The 19932-nt window shown below is 57.6% G+C and overlaps 1 protein-coding gene across 4 annotated transcripts; it reads right to left on the reverse strand.

Moving 5' to 3' along the window:
• Positions 1-181: 181 nt before the first annotated feature.
• Positions 182-17789, reverse strand: ELAVL3 (ELAV like RNA binding protein 3). 4 transcript variants are annotated; one of them, XM_045492031.1, is made up of 7 exons: positions 17398-17789; positions 11138-11354; positions 10713-10816; positions 6499-6652; positions 6130-6355; positions 5418-5456; positions 182-3766 (listed from the first exon to the last, which is right to left on the reverse strand). In XM_045492031.1, the coding sequence occupies exons 1-7, from the start codon at positions 17404-17406 to the stop codon at positions 3415-3417; spliced, it is 1101 nt and encodes a 366-aa protein (XP_045347987.1). In that variant the 5' UTR covers positions 17407-17789; the 3' UTR covers positions 182-3414. The 4 variants fall into 4 exon arrangements, with proteins under 4 accessions (XP_045347987.1, XP_045347989.1, XP_045347988.1 ...); XM_045492033.1 differs by having other exon boundaries at positions 11138-11441; XM_045492032.1 differs by having other exon boundaries at positions 182-3745; positions 11138-11357; positions 17398-17788.
• Between the last annotated feature and the right edge of the window lie 2143 nt (positions 17790-19932).

Here is a 19932-nt window from a genome sequence, read left to right on the forward strand (position 1 = left end):
TTCTGCCTGCGCCAGTTTCCCACCCACCCCACCCGAGTCTCGTGTGTCCTGGGGAGGCCCAGGGGCTGCAGATGAGAGCTGGGCCCAGAGAGGGACGGCAGCCTAGGAATGGGCACGCAGTCAGGGCACACGCTCCTAACGCTCCCCTCCCACCCACCCGCACACAGATGAGCCGAGGCCGTAAGATTCTGAACTTTTATTTTCTGGCATGAAAAGTACAAATAATTAAACAATTCCATGTAAAAGTCTGTTACCGCGGCCAGGCCTGTAATCCCGGTAATAAATAGTCTAAACGCAACGCAAAGTGTTCTTGTTGGGTTTTGGGTTTTTGTGATTTTTTTTGTCTTTTTGTTTTTTTGTCTTTTTTTTGTTTTTTTTGTTTTTTTACAGTTCTTTATCACCTCCAACATGGACTCTGTCGTGATTTGAAACCTTCTGAATAAATAACAGGATGAAGGGAGGGCTGGAGGGGCTGAGCCCCCATCCCACGGGCCCTGCCCCTGACCCCCAGGGATGTGGAAGACCCCAGGTGCCCCCCCACCCCCAGCCCCTGGGGTGAGGGGCTGGCCTCTGGGGAGGGGGCCTGGCTGGGCTGAGTTCTGTGTTTTAGAAAAAGAAGTCCCCTCCCAGATTTGGGGGTGTCAGGGGCCTAGGCCTCAGTGGGGGTGGGGGGGTGGGGAGGTGCCCCCTCCGCAGAGCCTGGCTGCCCCAGGGTAGGGGACAAACCCAGCCTTTATTGCTCACAGACGCCTCCTGCACGCTGCCCACGTGTGCCCACGTGTCCCCGCGCTCGGAGGTCGGAGGGGAGAAAGCCCCAAGAAACAGCAGAGGGAGAGGGGTGGACCCGCTGGGGGTGCCCGCCCTGCTGGAGGGGAGCTGGGAGGTTGAGGACTTAAAAACCACAAGAATAAATAGGTTCGTGTATCAAGAACAAGCTAGGGTTTTCACCAGCTAAATAGGACTGAAAAAATTCTCAAGACGAGCAAAAAAGAATCCCATTGAGACCCCGGACGTCGCTGGCCGCGGGGACCGCCCCACAGAGCACACGCCCCCCCGGGCGCTGCTCGGCTACCATTACTGTTATTAATAATTATTATTACTTTAATGATTCCACTTCCCCTTTTATAAATAAATTAGGCATAACCACGTCTCAGCAAAACTTAAAGAAACAAAGAGAACATCGTGGTTCCTTTAAACTTGCAAACTGGATGAAGTAACAGAAATATACACAAATGTCCTTACAGGGCAACAAGGAGAATAAATAGTTAACATAGCAATAAGTTAAAACTACAAGAAGCTAAATTCGGCAAAAAAGTACAAGAAAGTTAACTGGTGCCAGTTTATGTCTTTTTTTTTTTCTTTTTTTTTTTTTTCTTTTTTTAATCTCTTCTGTGTGTTTATTTTTCTTCCTTTTTTTGTCGCTTTTTTTTCTCTTCTGTTTGTGTTTTTTTGTCGCTTTTTTGATTTTTTTTTTTTTTTCTTTTTGTTCCTTGCAGCAGAAGCTCCACAGACGTTTAATAACAAACACCGGGAGGGGTGGGGGAGAGAGAGCTGGGCAGTCAGATGGGGCCATGGCCGGACACCAAACGCAGGGACACCGGAGGAAGGGGCAACTGAAGCTGAATTCGGGGTTTGCAATTCTCAGTTCCCACTGGGCCCACTGCGGGGGGTGGGGGGCTGCGAGGGCTCCCAGGGGCTCCGGCCTCTGGCTTCTGTTGGAATTTTTTTTTTTTTTTTTTTTTGTCTTACAAAGAATGAAAACTAGGAGAATGGAAAATCCAGACAGAAGCCGGTGGGGGACCGGGGCTTGGGATGGGGGCTGCGTCCACCGCCCTCGGGAATTTGGAAAGACGGAAAAACCCAACAAACTGAAAGGGGGTGACAAGTGGGTAGGAAGGGAATTCGGGGCTGGGGGGAGGGGGACTGGAGGGAACAGCGGGTACTTCCTGCTGGGGAGGCCCCTGGGGGAGGGGGAAGGCTCAGGGCCCAGCCTCCCCCCTCTGCCTCTGGGCCAGGGTCTCGGCCCAGGGAGGTTCAGCCCCGGGGGACAGGGGGTCCTTTGGCCTCAAGTGTTGGGGGGGGGGGGCTGCCTCCAGCCCGCCATGATGCCAAAAGTGAAACGAGGTATCGTGTGTTTGGATGCATGGATGCTGTGTGTGCACGCCTGTGTTCGTGGGCCGCAGGGACCACCGATGAGCCAGGAGAGAGCTCTGCAGAGAACCTGGGGCGAGTGGGGCCACGTGTCCGGAGGAGGCCCGGCGGCCTAGCTGGAGGAAGCGGACTGGGCCAGGATCTGGGCTACGACCTCTCGCCTGGGCCTGAGGGAGGCTTTGTGCATGTCTGTGTCTCCGTGGTGGCGTGTCTCGACTGGTGTGTCCGAATGTGTCTGTCTCTACTTTCCCATGTCCACGTGGAAATGTGTGTACCCCGCACCCACCTGTGGCTACATTTGCCCGCGGCCTCGTCTACATAGCCCCATACGTACTTCGGTCTCCCGTGATTATCCATATGTCTGCGTGTCTGAATCTGGCCAGCGAGCTCCTGGAAGGTGTCCGGGGCGCGTCTCTGGGTCTGTCAGTGCTTCCGTGTGTCCCTGCAGGATGTGTGTGTGCGCGTGCCCCCGCATGTCTTTGCGTGGCTGTGTTTCTCTGTTTGGCCCCGTGGACCCCCGGGCCCCAAGCCCTGCTCCCTGCCCCTGCCCCAGTTGGTAAACATAACCTGCCAAAATATTTTCTTTTTTTTTTTTTTTTTGTCTTTTTTTGTGTTTTTTTTTTTTCAAGTTCAAGAATCCCCAGTAAAAATTCTCCACGAGGTCTTTTTTCCCTTTTTACAAAAATAGAGTTTTTCTTCCCCTCCCACCCCCCCCTTTTTTTTTCATTTTGTTTCTGTTTCCAGCCCCTCCCCCTGCTCCTCATACTCCAACCAGGGGGCTCTGGGCCAGGGATGCCCACACCCCTCCTCCGTTTCGCTTTTTTGGGGATTTTTAAACCTGTTCCCCCCCTCCCCTCAGGCTCATCTAGGTGTTGGGGAGGCCTGGGCAAGGGGGTGGGGGGCACCCCCAGCGCCCCTGCAAAGCCATCCCGTGGAGGGTGGTTGAAGGCGGGGTGGGGGCACGTCTCTGCTTTCTTTTTAGCCGAAAAAAGAAACAAAAACCATCGCCATGAACAAAACCAAGACGAGAGAGTGAACAGCCCAGCCTGGGGTGGGGGCAGGAGGACGGGGAGGGGACCCCCAGGCACCCCCCATCCCCTGCAGACTCTCCCACCCCGAGTGCTCACCCTGTGGCTTCCGCAGGGATGCGGGGCCCGTGTGCCGTCGGTGGTCTGCCTGCGCTGTCTCTCTCGGGGCCCCTCTCTCTCTCTTTCTCTCTCTCTCTGCTGCCCGGGGAGGGTGGGGAGGGCGGGCGGCGGTGGCTCAGGCCTTGTGCTGTTTGCTGGTCTTGAAGGACACCTGCAGCACGCGCTCGCCCAGGCGGTAGCCATTGAGGCTGGCGATGGCCATGGCCGCTTCGTCGTAGTTGGTCATAGTGACGAAGCCGAAGCCCTTGCACTTGTTGGTGGTGAAGTCGCGGATGACCTTGACGTTGGTGACGGCCCCGAAGGGCCCAAACAGCTGCCACAGCACACTCTCGTCTGCCTCCGGTGACAGGTTGTACACGAAGATACACCAGCCAGCGCCCGCCGCGCCCCCCGAAAGGCCCACACCCGCGAGGCCACTCATGCCGTCGATGGCGATGGGCGAGAACCTGGCGATGAGCGACAGGGGACTACTTTGGGGGTCACGCGGGCTCTGCCCTGACCCCCGGCACACCCCTGAGTCCCTGTGACCCCTGATGTGGTCATGACTGCTGGGCGCGCCACGATCTTGGGACCGTGTGATCCCTGCATCGTCCTGAGCCAGCCACGGCCCCGCGACCTCCACCTCTGACCCCACCCAAGACACCTTAAACTGCGGCCTGCTCTGAGACACTGGCCCCCAGTCTCCATCCTGACCTATAACTTGTGACCTTCCCTGCACATGAGGCCCTCACTCACACTCCTGCCTAGAGCCCCAGTCTGCACCCTGGCCCCACAACCTTTGACCCTACTGGGTCCTTGGCCCTGTTGACCCTGACCCCTTCCCCACTCCTGACTACTACTCCTCCCTTGGCAGATTTTCCCACCCCCCCTTTTGCCCTCCCCCCACCAACCCCACCCTGCCCTCTGCAACGCTGTGCCCCCTTTGCCCCTGGTCACCCTGCTACCCCTACGTGGCCAGAAGGGCACCGCTCAAGGCCAGGCCACGACTGCAACCGGTGAAGCGCTGCCCTGCGTTATCAGGTCCCAGGGCAGCAGCCTCGCTGCCCGCCGCCTTCCTCTGCCCCTTGCCAGCCTTTTCCTGTTCAGATTGTATATTTAGGATCCACTCCACCTTCCCTGCGGTGCCCCAGCCCAGAACAGCTCCTGGAACAGCAGGGCCCCTGGGAGGGTTTGTTGACTGACCGACTGACGGGCAAGATTGGCTCCACCCACACGCCTCGCTGCCTCCCTGCCCCCCAGGCCTCACTCAATTCAGGGGGAGCCCCAGGGTCTGCCCCATTCAGTGTGACCACTGGGGACTCACCGCTTGCTCCCTCCTTCCCGATTCTGCACAGGCCCTGGCACCTTGGGCGTGTCGGGGTGGGCGGGGTCTCTGCTGGGTCCCCCTCACCTCCTCTCCTGCCCCCTTCCCAGCCCTGCTCGCTGCTCCCTCCCTGCTAGACTGAGGTAATTGACAACAGGAACAGTAATCGTCCGAGCGGCTACTTTTATTGAGCGCTCACTACGTGCCAAGCCCTGTGCTCAACAGCATTTCATCTCCACGAGGGATCACGTCTGGCCGGGCCACGTTGGGTCCCCAGCCCCGAGCCCAGCGCCCGGCACTCAGTGTGTGCTCAACAGCTCGCGATGCAATAAACATGGGGACCTTCACAGGGCTGGGGGATGTGGACAAGGTCGTGCGGGCCTCAGGGCCCGTCCCCAGACTATGCGGGAAAAGAGGGTGGTATCCTGTGACCCCAGCCATCAAGAGAGGCAGGTGGAACTCAGACTTAACGTGGGAACCGGTGGGGGGGTGGGGTGGGGGGACATGGCTGTGACCAGGCAACATGGCCAGCCTTTCCCTGGGCCGGAGGGGGCCACGGACAGGCCCTCCAGGACCCAAAGAGTAGTAGTAGCTCTTTCTAGGCATTCACTAGGTTCCAGAGCCCCTGATTCTCTTAATGGACACGCTATTCCCAGACAGCGCAGACCCAGCTAAGCTGGCAGTCCCGGTGGTGAGGCGGGGGGGGGGGGGGGGGGGGGGGGGGGGGGGGGGGGGGAGGGGGGGGAGGGGGCCCATCGGGGCAAGAGTCCAGGGAGGGACGGCAGGGAGCTGGGGGCAGCGGGGAGCACTGTTACCTCTTGACTCCGTAGGCCATGTTGAGCAAATTATCCAGCCTGTGGAAGCAAAAGGGTGGTCACCGGTGGCCTCCGGGCACACCCCCAGCTGTGATGTCGGCCTGCCTGCCTGCCTGCCCTCCCCGCCCCCACCCAGCCGGCCGGCAGCCCAGCCCTGCCCCCACCCGCCGGCTCCCCGCCCGGCTGGACACCGCCTGGCACGGAACCGTGGTCACTCGGGCACTGCCTCTCGCCTGCCCTGCCGCTGCCTGGCCTGCACCCGTGTCCCGTCCTCCCCAGCCCAGCCCGCCCAGCCCCACTCTCCTGCCCCCACCCTGCGGGGCTCAGGACCCCAGAAGGGAAGGTTCGAGTCTCTTCTCGGCAGTGGCAGGTGGGTTGGGCGAGTGACAAAGCCTCTCTGTTCGTAAAATACAGACAATCTCCGTTCTCTTGAGGTATAGATACCTGGGGGCGCAGAGAGCTGGAGCCCCATGCCCGAGGGAGGGGCGGCCCCATCGGGAGACTCTAACACTCCTAACACCGATAATGCCACTCAAAGTGCCCTGCATACATTGACTGCCTGCTGCATACGAGGGCCTGGCCTCAGCACCTGACAGACACACATTTCCCCTCTGCCGCCCTCAGTGGCCCCGGCCTGCGGGCACCCTCCCGGCGTCCCTCTGCCCTGCAGGGATGGGGTCCAGGGATCTGTGGGGGGCGCCAGGGGGCTTACCGGAAGCGCTGCGTCTGATGGTGCAGGGGGCCTGCGTAGCGCCGGGCTGACGACTGGTAGAGGTGAGTGAGCAGGGCCTGTCCAGTCTTCTGACTCGGGTTGTTGGCGAACTTGACCGTGATGGGCTCCGCCGCGCCCAGCGGCTTCTGCCCGTTCAGTCCTTTGATGGCCTCCTCGGCCTCAATCCTCTTGTCAAAGCGGATGAACCCCACACCCCGAGAGACACCTGCCAGGGAGTGAGGGCGTCATGAGCACCCCTGCCCCCTCCTGTGTGGCCCTCTACCCCGCTCCTCCCCCGCCATTCCCGGTTTCTCCATTTTGGCCCCACCTCCGTGCCTTTGCCCAGTGCGTCATCCCCAGCAGCCTGACCTGTGACCTGGTCCACCAGGATTCGAGAAGTGATGATACGGCCATACTGGGAGAAGAGCTGCTCCATTTCTTTCTGGCTCATGGTCTTGGGGAGTCCACTGACGTACAGGTTAGCATCTCGGATGGATGCAGAGCTGGGTCTGGCATAAGACACCTGGAGTGGGGGGGGGGGGCAGGTGGACAGAGGTGAGGGGAAGACCCGTTTCACGGATGGGGAGGGTGAGGCCACGTCCAGACCACCAGTGGGAGGCAGAAGTGCCTCGTCTGTTCGCTCAACAAGTATCTCTTGGGTAGTCACCATGGGCGGGGCTGGCCAAGGCTTGAGGGAGGGGACATGGCTGTGGCCGATGATGATGTGGGCCGGCCAGCATAAAGTGGTGGGGGGCGGCGCCTGGGTGGCTCGGTCTCGCAGTTTGTGAGATTGAGTCCCGAGCCGGGCTCTGCGCGGACAGCTCTGAGCCTGCTTGGGATTCTCTGTCTCCCTCTCTCTCTGCCCCTCCCCTGCTTGTGCTCTGTCTCTCAAAATAAATAAGTAGACATTAAAAAAAAAAAAAAAAAAAAATTAAAGTGGTGGGAGGAACATGTCGTTGCTGGGCCCTGGAGGTCAGATGTCCCCAGCTCCTGCTCTCACGAGGTACATTCCATCAACACAATGCTTCCTACTGCTTTGGCAAGTGAGCCTGGGACGCTGGCCCTTTTCCCGTCCACGTTGGGACCCTCCAGGTCACTCAGGTCTTTAGCCACCAGTTCAATGCTGACAACTCCCGAATGTCCGTCCCCAGTGTGGGCCTGACCCCCAAACTGCACACCTGTGTGACACCTGCCTCCAGACACCGCACGTGGCGCCCCACAGGGGATCACAAGCAGTGAGGCGGCATCCAGTCCCCAACTTGCCCCAGCTCAGTAATGGCAGCTTTGTCCTCCTGGGTGCTCAGGCCCCCATCGTCCTTGATGCTGGTCTTTTTCACACCCACATCCAATCCGTCACGGACCCTGCCTCATTGCTCAGCTCCCACCATAGCTCCCACAGACCTCCCTAACCTCCCCAGTCTGTTCCCTCCACAGCTGCCAGGGGGCGCCTGTGAGCAACTGAGGCAAGGCACATCCTCCCTTTGCTCAGAACCTTCTGTGGCTCCCACCTGCCCCACAGTTCAAGTCCTTCTCCCAGCCCACAAGGCCCTGCACAACCCCCACGCCACCCCACCCCATACCCTCACTCTCATCTCTGCCAATTTCTCCCTTGAGTGCTCTGTTTCAGCCACACCAGTCTCCTCCCGAGTTCCTCAAACACACCAGGCACATTTCGGCCTCAGGGCCTTTGCTCTGGCTGTTCCTCTCAGGCTGGACCGCCCTTCCTCTCCTTGCTTCCTCCAGCCTCATTCAAAAAGTAACCCCTGTCCTCTTCCCATCTGAATTTGGTCCTCCGCCTCACCGCACCCCCCCCCCCCTCCACACACACCCAAAGCACTTCTCTCAGTGGGGAATTAGACGCGTTTTGGTATGGGCATTCGATTTGTGTCATTAATTATGGTCCAGACCAACAATGAAACTCCCTGCAGCTGGTTAAAAAATGGTGGACGTGTATATTTATTTCCCAGAAACAGTGGTGAGTATTGTAAACTGGGGGAAAGAAAAGTCCATTTACAGAGTGGCGAGATGTGTGACCCCATCTCATTGTTGTGCTTATCAGTGTCCTGGAAACACAGTCTGCAGGGCCCGCCCCCAGATGCTGACAGGTGGGCCTAGAGCTGGTGGGGGGGCAGCAGGGGACAGGAGGTGCCCCTTCCACTTATTTCTGCCAATGTCTATTTCCTGTATCTTCTAAATTAACCTCTGGGTAGATAAGGTCACGGTCAAGGGTCCGGCTTTTGTTTGTGATGGTGAGTGGAGAGGGCATAGCCCTGCATTAGAAGTAACTAATTAGGGGCGCCTGGGTGGCGCAGTCGGTTAAGCGCCCGACTTCAGCCAGGTCACGATCTCGCGGTCCGTGAGTTCGAGCCCTGGTCACGATCTCGCGGTCCGTGAGTTCGAGCCCCGCGTCAGGCTCTGGGCTGATGGCTCGGGGCCTGGAGCCTGTTTCCGATTCTGTGTCTCCCTCTCTCTCTGCCCCTCCCCCGTTCATGCTCTGTCTCTCTCTGTCCCCAAAAATAAATAAACGTTGAAAAAAATTTTTTTTTAAAAAAAGAAGTAACTAATTAAAAAAGCTAACAACATGAGTAAATTGGGCCAGGGGTGGGTCAGGGTGAAGGCACTCATGGGCTGGAGGTAGAGGGATTCTAACGAATGCAACTGTGAGCACCCGGGTCCTCCGCGGAGAAAAAAACCCACAAACACATCAGCTGCTGTTTTTTTCGATAATATTAATTAAAAATCACGGCCACCAAAAAAAATAAATAAACGTTGAAAAAAAAAATTAAAAAAAAAAAGGGGCGCCTGGGTGGCGCAGTCGGTTAAGCGTCCGACTTCAGCCAGGTCACGATCTCGCGGTCCCTGAGTTCGAGCCCCGCGTCAGGCTCTGGGCTGATGGCTCGGGGCCTGGAGCCTGTTTCCGATTCTGTGTCTCCCTCTCTCTCTGCCCCTCCCCCGTTCATGCTCTGTCTCTCTCTGTCCCAAAAAAAATAAATAAACGCTGAAAAAAAAAAAATTAAAAATCACGGCCACATTTTTCATGGCTTCCGCTCTTGCCCGTGGGGCGGTGAGTTTTGAGGGGTGAGGACTTGATGAATCAGAGGGAGGGGTGAGGGGAAGAGAGGCCTGAGCTCCTGGGTGGGTGTTTGGGGTCAGGGGTCATTTGAGGCACTGAGTTGGTCTTTAGGGGTCTTTGCCAACCTTCCATGATGTGGGCTGACCCAGGCCCCTCAGCTGGGTATGGGTTCCTCCGGCCCCCCTCACCAGGACAGGTCTTGGGCAAAATCTGCCAAAGCAGCCAATTGGGACCAACCTTACATAGTGCCACCCAGGCAGACACACACAGAGACGCGAGGCCACACTTTGTCACCCTCTGCACAGCCCCAGTGGCTACACCAGCCAAAGGGTGACTCGGAGCCACTGTGACATCCACAGCGGCTCCGGGGGTCTTGGATAATTACAGTAAGAGGCACAGAACCACACACCTGTCACCCCACCACACAAGCCCACATCACACACGTTGCACCCCGAGTAGGGCACAGCCGACACCCCCACGCAGCCCCACCAGGTCACAGCCAGAGTTGCAGTGTCACAAAGCACCTGTGAAATAAACACCACATCCCACAGACCCATCGTGACACACCCAGAGTCTAGTAGCCAGACTCGTGTGTCCCACAAACACAATGGCTCCCAGCCCAGGTCTATCTCACACACATACACACACACACACACACACACACACACACACACACACGCGCGCGCACTGCATCACATGCACACAATGGCCCTCTGGATTTGTCACTACCGTCCCCCTCATGCCCCAGGGCTTCTGGGTCTAGTTGGCCATGGAGGGACCCATTAGGTCACGACCTCATCCTCCCCCACAACGGGAAGAGGAAGAGATTCCTGCACCTCTGTTCTCAGAGAGAACGGGGGGCCAGATGGGCGCTCCCCCCCCAGCCTCCCCCAAGGTTCCAGAGCAGATTTGTGGGGCGGAGTCCAGACACCCCCAGGCGAACCGAGAGAGGGGGGTTTCCATGGCGATCCCCCCCCAGGGAACCTGGGCTAGCAGAGTCCCAGCTGCAGCTGCTGAGAGGGGAGGTTGTGGGGGGAGGGGCATTGCACAAAGATGGGGGAGGGGCTCACCCCTAATCCCGCCCTCCCAGACCCTAATTAGGCTCCAGATGGCAGATGGACCCCCACCCCTCTCCATTTCCATGACAAAGGCAAGGGGGGGGGCTGCCCACCAGACCCTGGTCACTCTCCTACTGCCAAGGGGATGGCTACCTCCCTGAGCCAGCAGAGAATGTAGAGCCGGTATTCTCACTGACTAATGAGGAAACTGAGGTTCAGAGAGGCAGAGCCATCGGGCCCTGGGTGCCCAGCCAGGAATTCTTAGGGGAGAGTCTGAATCCCTCAGAGGATGAGCCACGGGGTAGGAGGGGTGGCAGTGAGGAAGGTAGGCGACATGCGGGTGGAGTGGCAGTGAAGGGGGTAGTCCAAGGGGAAGTAATGTGGGGGGTTGGGGACAGTTGCAGGTGGGCAGTCAGGGGGGATGGGCCACAGAGGAAAATGAGGGCACTAACCTTGATGGTCTTCGTCTGCAGTTTGAGGCCGTTGAGGGTGTTGATGGCTTTGTCTGCATCGTTGGGATCAGAGTAGTTCACAAACCCATAACCGAGGCTCTGCCCTGTGGGCGGGACCAGGGTGATGACCTCCCCACACCTACCAGGGTCCTCCCAGACCCAGTCCTGAGAGGCTGACCGCCGTCACTCAAGGTTGACCGAAATCCCCCCCTTAGTATTCTCCCACAGTACCACCCTGTCCCCAGGACACCTCAGATCCCCCAGAGTCCTGCCTGCCCCCATCACCCCCGGGATACCCTACCGGGGGTCATACCTGTCTCCCCATCGCACCTCCGATCCCCCAGGGTGCTACCTGCCCCCATCACACCCGTGCTCCCCAGACTACCATCTCTGTCTCCTCCCTCCCCACCTGCCAGCAGCCACACCTGTGATCTTATCCCGAACCAACTTGCAGGATTCGATGTCACCAATGCTGCCGAAGAGACTCTTGAACTCGTCCTGGGTCATGTTCTGGGGCAGGTAGTTGACAATGAGGTTGGTCTTGCTGTCATCAGTGGCTCCATTTGTACCAAGGAGTGGCCCGTTGGGCAGGGCCGGGCCGGCCGGGCCCCCCGCCACCTGAGACTCCATGGCCCCGAGTATCTGCTGGAGATAACAGGCCACACCCGCTCACGGCCCAGTCCCCACACCAGGGATCAGTGGTGATGCATCAGTCATGTCTGACATGGGCTTAAACATGGAGAGAGGACAACATATTATCCTATTAATCTCTTCCACTCCTCCAGCATCAGGCATAGCACCTTACGTGTGATCTTACTGTGAAAAATTCCATACATGTCTGGTGTCTACGTTTGCCTGTTTGCCTAAAATCAATCTGTGCATTTCCAGAAGAGTAAAATGAACACCTTTGTCTTCAGAATAAGAAATATATTTTTATTAGCTTTAAAGTCCTCATAAGCTCCTCCCTAGCCATGGACTGCCCTCGTCCATCAAAGGATGAGGGACTGCCCTCATCCACATCCCAGATGTGTTAATATTTCTTTTACTTCATGCATAATTTTCCCACTAGGCATTTACCCCCACGTTTTCCCCACTGAGCTCTTTTTCATTTTATTACTTATTGTTATTTATGATTTTTTAAGATTTTATTTTTAGGTAATCTCTACACCCAGTGTGGGGCTTGAACTCACAACTCCGAGGTCAAGAGTCGCATGCTCTCCTGACCGAGCCAGTCAGGCACCCCTGAGCTATTTAAATGTATCACATAATAACACCTGCAAACAAGGACAGTTTTAATTATCTCCAATCTAGACCTGTTCTTTATTTTTCTTGTCTTATTGCAGGGGCTACTGTGCGACAGTGGCTTCTTTATTCATGATGTTAAAGGAAATGCTTTAAACGTTTCACAGTTAAATTTGATTTTTGATATGGATTCTGTGTAGATGGCCTTTATCGCATTAAGAATGTTTCATTTTATTCCTAGTATCCTAACAAGATTTCGTTTTTCAAGAATGGGTGTTGAATTTTATTTAACTTTTTTCCTACACCTGTTTTTTTAATAGTTGACATAGAATATTAGTTTCAAGTGTACAACACGATTCAATATTTGTATATATTGAAAAGTACTGGGATGGATTTGTATTGTCTGTCATGGGCATAGGAAGGTATAATACCCAGCATGTCCTTAGGTTTTTCTCCCAAGGCATGGCTGGCCGTTGGATGGCCTTCACCTAAAAAAATCAAATCTATTGGTAGGGTGTTCCTAACGGGACAAATTAGGAAGGATTACAAACCAGATTCAGTTTCCACGGGAAAGATCACTGTGATTGATTAGCAATGTCTTTGGCTACAGAATTAGAGTCAGCAGGTACACATCATCTCAGCCATCCCTAACCAAAAATACAATACCATATTTGTTCCCAAATATTGGGCATACTGTGTGCCAGGTATAGTGCAAAGCTCTCTATGGGCAACGTTTTGTTTTTGTTTTTTTTTTCTTATTCACAACCACCCTGAAAAGAGGGCTTAATTTTCCCTGCTTAACAGATGCTATGAACATAAAGCCTGTGTTCCCTCAAATTCATATGTTGAAATCTTGACCCCCAATGTGATGGTATTTGGAAGTGGAGCCTTTGGGAGGTAATTGGGTCATGAGGGCAGAACCCTCATGAATGAGATTCATGTCCTTAACAAAAAAGTGACAGGAGAGACATTCTCTCTCTCTCCACAATGTGAGGACACAGCAAGAAGACGTCCATCTGCAAAGGAGGGAGCAAGTCCTTACTAGCAACCGAATCAGCTGGCACCTTGATCTTGGACTTCCCAGAACCCAGAAGAAGATTTGTGATAAATAAATGTCTGTTGGTTAAGCTGCCCAGTTGACAGTATTTTGTTATAGCAGCCTGAGCTAAGACAACAGACGAGGAAAGGGAAGTTCAGCGATGTTTTAAAAATTACCAAAGATCGGGGCATCTGGGTGGCGCAATCAGTTAAGCATCCGACTCTTGATTTCAGCTCAGGTCACGATCGCACAGTTGGTGAGTTTGAGCCCTGACGGCTCGTCGCTGACAGCATGGAGCCTGCTTGGGATTCTCTTTCTCTCTCCCTCTCTCTGTCCCTCCTCCACTTGTGTGCTCTCTCCTTCTCTCAAAATAAATACATAAACTTCAAAAAAAAAAAAAGAAATTACCAAAGATCACGCAGCTTATAAATAGTGAAACGGGGGTTCGCACGCAAGATTTCCTCATCCAGAGTCTGTAATTCTAACTGCTCTAACGTTTCTCAGCCATGTGTCCTCAGGTAGACTACGTGACGCTTCTGGGCCTCTGCTCCACTTTGCTGCAAACTCCAAATTATTGGCGCGGTGACCCCCACCGAAGGATCTGAAGCTACTCGCGCGGCTGGGAAGCATTCTGGGATCAGTTAGCCAAGTCTGCCATGAGCACAATTACGAGAAGCAACTCGTCATGTCTGCCATCCCTGCCTCAAAATACGGCTAGTAACACTCATCCTGCCCCACGGACATCTTCTGGGAGCCAGGCACCGGGTGAGGTGCTTACAGGCAACATTTCCCTTATTTCTCCCAATCAGCTTTAGAGATGGCCACACAGTTTCCATTTTATAAGTGAGAGAGCTCAGAGACGCTGAGTGATATATACATGGGGCCCTTGATTTCAAACCTGGTTATGTTGGCGGACTTCAGAACTGTTTTTAATGACAGTGGCCAAGGCACGGGGGCGATGGTGGGGGGCACCTTCTAGCTGTGTATCCTCGGGGGGTGATCGTAGCTCTTCTTTGGGCCTCTGTTTCCTTTCCATTTATTCTTATTAAAAGGATGGCCCTGAGGGTCAACCCCCCTGCATCTCCAGTTGGCTGAGAGTGGCTGTCTGGGGGCTGGCTGGAGGGTTATTCTGAAGCCACATCCAGACGGAGCAGGATCATCCACGGGGTTGATGAGCAATGTCTGCCATAGGCCCCGGCAATAAGACAGTAACGCACATTACAGATCTGCGCCCAGTTTCATAAGATTAAGACTTTCCTGATAGCGTGGCCATGTATTGAGGGCCGGCTCTCCCAACATTGAACATTATGGCACTCTTTTCTCCATTTGACAGAAGAGGAGACAGAGTCTCCATGAAGGGGTAGGGATTTATACAAGGTCAGGGAGCTCGCAAATGGTGGGTCAAGAATTCAAATCCGGAGCTTGGACATCAGCCCATTTGACTAACAAAAAGGCCAACAATAGTGAAAATAACAGCAAAGTGAAGCTGTGTCCCTACTCTACACCAAGCCCAGGCATTGCGGCACTTAACCCCACTCTGCAGGCCAAGTCTACTCATTCAATTCAACAAATGCTTGCTGGGTACCATCAGGTGCCAGCTCCTGGCCCCACCCTCCTCACTGTGTATCTTCTGACACTCACATTGCCTCTCCGGGCTTCTGTCCCTCCACTAAAGATATGGCACAGAGGTTTCCCACGTACAAAGATGGGTTCTGTATTCCCTTCTGGCTCAACAGACTAGAGTTCTGTGATTGGTTGATGATGTCTGCGCTGGGAGTCCCCAAAATAATTAACAGTACAAAACCAGTTCCAGGTCTGGAGCCCCTACTATGTGGCCAGGCACTGAGCAGGTGCAAAGGTTTCATTGACTTCCCACAACCACACTGAAAGCTGGGGATCACCTCCGTTTCTCAGGTGGAGAAAGCGAGGGTCAGAGGGACCTGTGATTTGCCTGGGGATGACACGGAGCCGTGGTAGTGATGGAGTTTGACTACTGATCTGATTACTCCAGACAGAGCCCCCAGGGCCACCCCAAATGTCCTCAGCTTGGATGCGGTTAAAAGGTAATTGGGGTTCCTATCCAGGATCTTGAGACCCAGCCCACTAATCTCCCCACCACCCCATCTCTCTCCCAGCTGTGCCAGAGCTTAGCAGGATCAGTGTCGCGTTTCCTCTGCAGCTCAGCCGGCTGAGCCGATAATAGGGATCGGATTGGTGGAGACCACACCCGCTCTGCCCCAGCCCATGACAAATGCGTGGCCTGGGATGACTCCGGGATCATAGGGACCTTGGAGGGCTGTCTCAGGACAGGAGTGGAGGGGTGAAGTCAGAGGGGAGGAGGGCAGGTCAAAGATGGATAGGCAGAGATCAAGTGGGAGCAATAGAACCTTTCCTCCCAGTCTCTCCAGCTCTTCCTCTGGATCCGCACCTCTTTCTGTTTCTCTCTCCCTCTCCCCGCCCCCCCCCCCCCATTTCTCTGTTCTTCTCTCCCCTCTGAGCCTGTCTCTCTCCCCCTTTCTCTCTCAGCCACTCTTTTTCCAACTCTTTTGCACCATTGCACATACATGACATATGGATTTTGCAGCGAATACACCTGCAGTCACTCTCTATGTAGACCCTTCTGTGTCTGACCCCCTTGGCCCCTAGCTGGGCCTCCTGGCCCCAGTCACAATGATAGATGCCTGGATACTGGCGACAATAGGGCATTGAGTGGCTATGCATGGTAAGGCTAGGCCACCACGTGGTGCTAACTAGGCCTCCCACTTCTGGGCCCTTCTCCATCCATGCAGGGCCCTCACTGTCTCAATCTATCCCCTCACTTCCTCCCAGCCTGTTCTCATGGTGGACCTCTGCCCGAGTGTCCTCCAGTGGAGTAACTAGGCCTTCCAGGGCTTCAAGGCCCTTGTGTGACCTCTGACCACACCCTCGCCCTTTTGTGCATTAGTTTCCCTCTTTTAAATAAGGGAACAGATCAGAGGAATGGATGCTGGACTGTTGTGGGGGTTCTGAGGGTCCTCAGGAGGCTGCACTCACGTCTCGCACCTAACTTAGCAGCCTGAGGCCGAGAGAAGGGAGAGAGCCGACCTAAGGTCACACAGCAGGGAAGCAGGGCCTCTCAGGGCCTCCTTTCTCTGAGCCAGGTGGGCGGGTCCCAGAGTCCCAGACATGGAGGGAGTGCTGAGCATCCCCCCACCCACTGTGCTCGCCACGACTCCAAGAAGAGGCCCAGAGACACAGGGCACAGACACACACACACACAGACCAGAAAGACAGTAAGTACAGAAGAAGGAGGCCTGGGCGCTGGACCAGACAAAGGACGCGCGGCGGCGCGGGGAGCGGAGTCGCGCGGCGGGGGCGGGGGTGGAGCCAGGGTGGGGCTAGAACTGGCCAGCCCCGCCCCCGGGATACGCCCGGGTAGCCGAGTGGAAATCCGAGGGCTCGGGCGAGGCCGGGCCCCGGGGGCCCCAGGGGGCGGGGTCCGGATGGGCGGGGCAGGGGCGTGGTTATACAGGGCGTGGCCGGGCGTGGCCGCGGGCTCGGGAGCTGACCAGCTCGGTGGCTGCTGAAAGCACCGGGAGTGGGGCGAGCGGCGCGGGCGTGCAGGCGGGCGCGCTCAAGGTCACCCCGAGGCCCAGAGCCCAGGAAGGGTGGGGCGCCTGGACCTGGCCTAGGGGACATCCTTGAGCTCCTTACCCCATCCCCCGTGGGGCGGGGGCCCAGGAGCCAGGAAGCCCCCCCCCCCCGCGGGCCCTCCTCTCCCCTCCCCCTCCCCGAAGCCTGAGGCGCCCGCGCGAGGCTACGGCCCGCTAAGAAGCTCCGAGAAACAAAGGGACGCGGCGGCAGCGGCGGCGGGCCCGCGGGGCCTCCGGGCGCGCCCCCTCCTCTCCCCTCCCCGCTTGCCGCAAGGTCGACGGGCTCGAGGACGAGACGCCCGGCTCCCCGGGCGCGGCCGCGGCCCGGGGCGCGCGATCCGACGCCACCCGATTCCCCGGGGCTCTCGGGAACGGCTTGCCGCCTTGTCCTGGCCCAGCACCAGTGATAGGAGCCCTGCGTTTGCCTGGGCGGCCTGCGGGGTCCGGGCCTGGATGGAGAAGGCATCCTCCGCTGCTGCGGCCCCTCCCCCATCAGGCTTGCTGGAGGGGGGCAATCCCGCCCCCAGGACGCCGTAGGACGCCACCCCAAATCAGAGTTCGGCTTCCTAGGGCCTCTCAGACCAGACTCTATGCGCCCCCAGCACTCTGGGTGCGGTCCTGCCCACTCTCAGGCCCCGAGGCTCGGTCCTACCCCCCCCACCGGGGCCTAGCTAGGCCTGGTCCTACCCCCCCCCCCACCCGCCATCTCCGCGGAGGCTGTGCCTAACCCCTCCCTACCCAGGTTCTCTCTCAGCGACAAGGGAATACCTACAGTGACCATTCTTGTGTGCCCGGCGGGCGCGGTCCGTGTTGAGGGCGGCTCCGGGGGTCGTGCACTCCTTGGGGGGCGCTCGATGCTCACTCCGGGGTCCCGCCCGGGCGGCCTTTGGCGCGGCCGCTGCAGAGGTGTCGATGAAGGCGGCGGCTCCCTCGAGGGCCGGGGACGGGCCCGAGCCCGAGGACGCGCGCGCGGATAGCCGGGCCCCGGGGTGGCCTGCGGGCGGCAGGGGATGGAAAGAGGGAGCGGGCGCGGGATTGAGAACGCCCCCTGCGCGGCCCCGCGGGGCCCGGGGAGGTTGCGCTTCCTGACAGAGATCACGGCGCTCTGCCTTTCGCCGCCGCCCCCCGGCCCGGCCTGTCCGGTCCTGGATGCTCAGTCCTCTCCCCTCGCCCGCCCTCCCTCCCACCCTCCAGCCCGCGCTGCGCGCTCCGCGCTCTGGGCCGCGCCGCCGCCGCCCCCAGCCCTTTATAGGAGCAGCTGCCAGAGCCGGCGTCGCTTATTGGCTGCGGTAGCTGAGCCCCGCCTCCTCGCGGCGCCCGACGGCGCGGCAGGTGGAAGAGAGCGCGAGCTGGCTAAGACTCCGCACCCCCAGAAAGCACTCCCTGGGGGCTCTGGTTGCCATTTTCGGGCCCCTCTGCCCCCGTGGACCCTGCTTCCTGCATTTCCGCCCCTTCTTGGGCGGGCTTTCTGCCCGCAAGACAGGGAAGGCTCCCCTCCTCTGTCCAACGACCTGAGCTATTGGAGCAAAGAGGGAGATCCGTGGACCGATTGTACGAACTTCCGGAGTTGCTGTCCATCAAGAAGACTGGAAAGGGACGAGGAACCAAGATTTCTATGAGCAGAGGCCCAGGTCCGCAGATTTTGGAGGCATCGGGTGTAGCCTCCCAAGACCAGTGGAGAAGGATGGGGGTGGCAGGGGCTCTCGTCTGCCTACAGAAGGAACTGTGACCCTGAGGCTTTTGAATGGGATAGGTTCAAAAGGTGGGTTCGAAAAGTGGGGACTGGCACTCCACGGCGCAAGGGCACTCGGTACTTCTCCAAAGCGGGTGAAAAAGTTTGGGGCTTAGGATTTCAGGCAAAACTCATTGGTGCCCTGTGTTTCCGGAAAACCACCGGGCCTTCTGAGACCCCATAAATTTTGGGTGGGCAGAGCTGTTGTGTAAATGTCCTGGCTTTTCGGGCTCGTGATTGGTCTGCCTGTGGAGTCACGCTTTCTTTCAGCTAGGGGGAACCTGGCTTCTCTCTCAGGCGACAGAAGTTGGTGCAGCCTCTTTTGGTGAGCGGGCTCAAGGGCACATTTACGTTGGGACGGCTATCAGGCGGGGGGAAGAGTCCTCACTAAGGCAGGGTCGCCTTCGACTGAGACTTCAGCACCACAGACAGCGGCCCGACGTTCTCTCCGAGAGCGCCGTGGGCTGGGTAGCCAGAGACCCCTAATCCGAGAGTCGCAGCCTCCGCCCTAACCTCGTCCCTGCACGCCCTTTTAGGTTCCAGACTGTCGGAGAATGCCATCAAACTCAGCGAGAGAGCCTAATTTGACCAATCAAGGCCTGCCCTCGAGAGAACCAATTGTAGGAGGATGCCCTCGAGATTGAACCAATGAGAGAGCGCACAGCAGAGAGCACTGCCACGCTGATGGAGAGAACAGGCCAATCATCGCGGCCCGCGCAATCTGGGCGGTGGCGTTGCAGGTCCCGGGTGGCCCCTCTTGAGTTTGCCGGGGCGACCTGGCTGTCGAACCTAGGGACCCCGAGCGGTGGCTGGTTCCCCGCCTGGTGTCCCTCCCGGCTCCTGTCGGGTTGCAAATTGTGCCTGTGCCGTGAGCGGAGCTACTCCTGGGCGCAAAGACCCGGTTGCGGTTTCCATGGAAACTGCTGGCTCTGGCTGCAGCGAAGGGGACTGGGCCCTGGGGGACTTGGGGAGCTCGCGTGGGTGGCCCCAACGGCCGGACTTGCTCATCCTCGCCGATACCTCTCTGTCCCTGGTTAGAATAAACCCCGATCCAAAGTGTAAAATGAAGCCTAGCTGCGGCCCCGCCCCCACGAGCTGGTGAGGCGCCGAAGGGGCCAATCTGCGCGTGGCGCCACAGGGCTCCCTCGGGCACGTGCTTTGGCTCGCGGCTGCGGTCCCCGGGGTCACGTGGCTGCGGCCACCAGGGCCCACGCAGCTTGCGCGCCACCTGGCGGCCGCCGGCCTGGTATCGCACCCGCCTCTTGCTGGCAGCCAGCAGGAGGAGGCGGCGACCTCAGGCATCCTCCTCCGGGAAATGGGGCCAGGGCAGCCTCCCCGCCGCTGCCAGCTCCCCTCCCCAACGAGGCTTCCTGTTCCAGGAACACGCCGAGCCGTTCTACCTCGGGGCTTTGGCACTGGCTGTTCCTTCGGCCTGGGATTTGCCTCCTCCAGCTCTCTTCAGGGATGGAACCTCTTTGTCATTCTGGACTATGCTCAAATGCCACCATCTCAGGGAGGTCCTCTCTGACCACCGACTTAAACAGCGCCTCCAGAAACTAACATATCACCCTATCT

The sequence above is a fragment of the Leopardus geoffroyi genome, chromosome A2 (assembly GCF_018350155.1).
Source record: "Leopardus geoffroyi isolate Oge1 chromosome A2, O.geoffroyi_Oge1_pat1.0, whole genome shotgun sequence".
Lineage (NCBI taxonomy): Eukaryota > Metazoa > Chordata > Mammalia > Carnivora > Felidae > Leopardus > Leopardus geoffroyi.

What these genes read in the sequence shown, in the direction of transcription:
- ELAVL3 (XM_045492030.1), bottom strand. An exon ending in GGTTCGGGATAAGATCACAG is followed by an intron (nt 10,817 to 11,137) that starts GTGTGGCTGCTG and finishes TCCCGCCCACAG; the next exon opens with GGCAGAGCCTCGGTTATGGG. An exon ending in TGCAGACGAAGACCATCAAG is followed by an intron (nt 6,653 to 10,712) that starts GTTAGTGCCCTC and finishes CCCCCACTCCAG; the next exon opens with GTGTCTTATGCCAGACCCAG.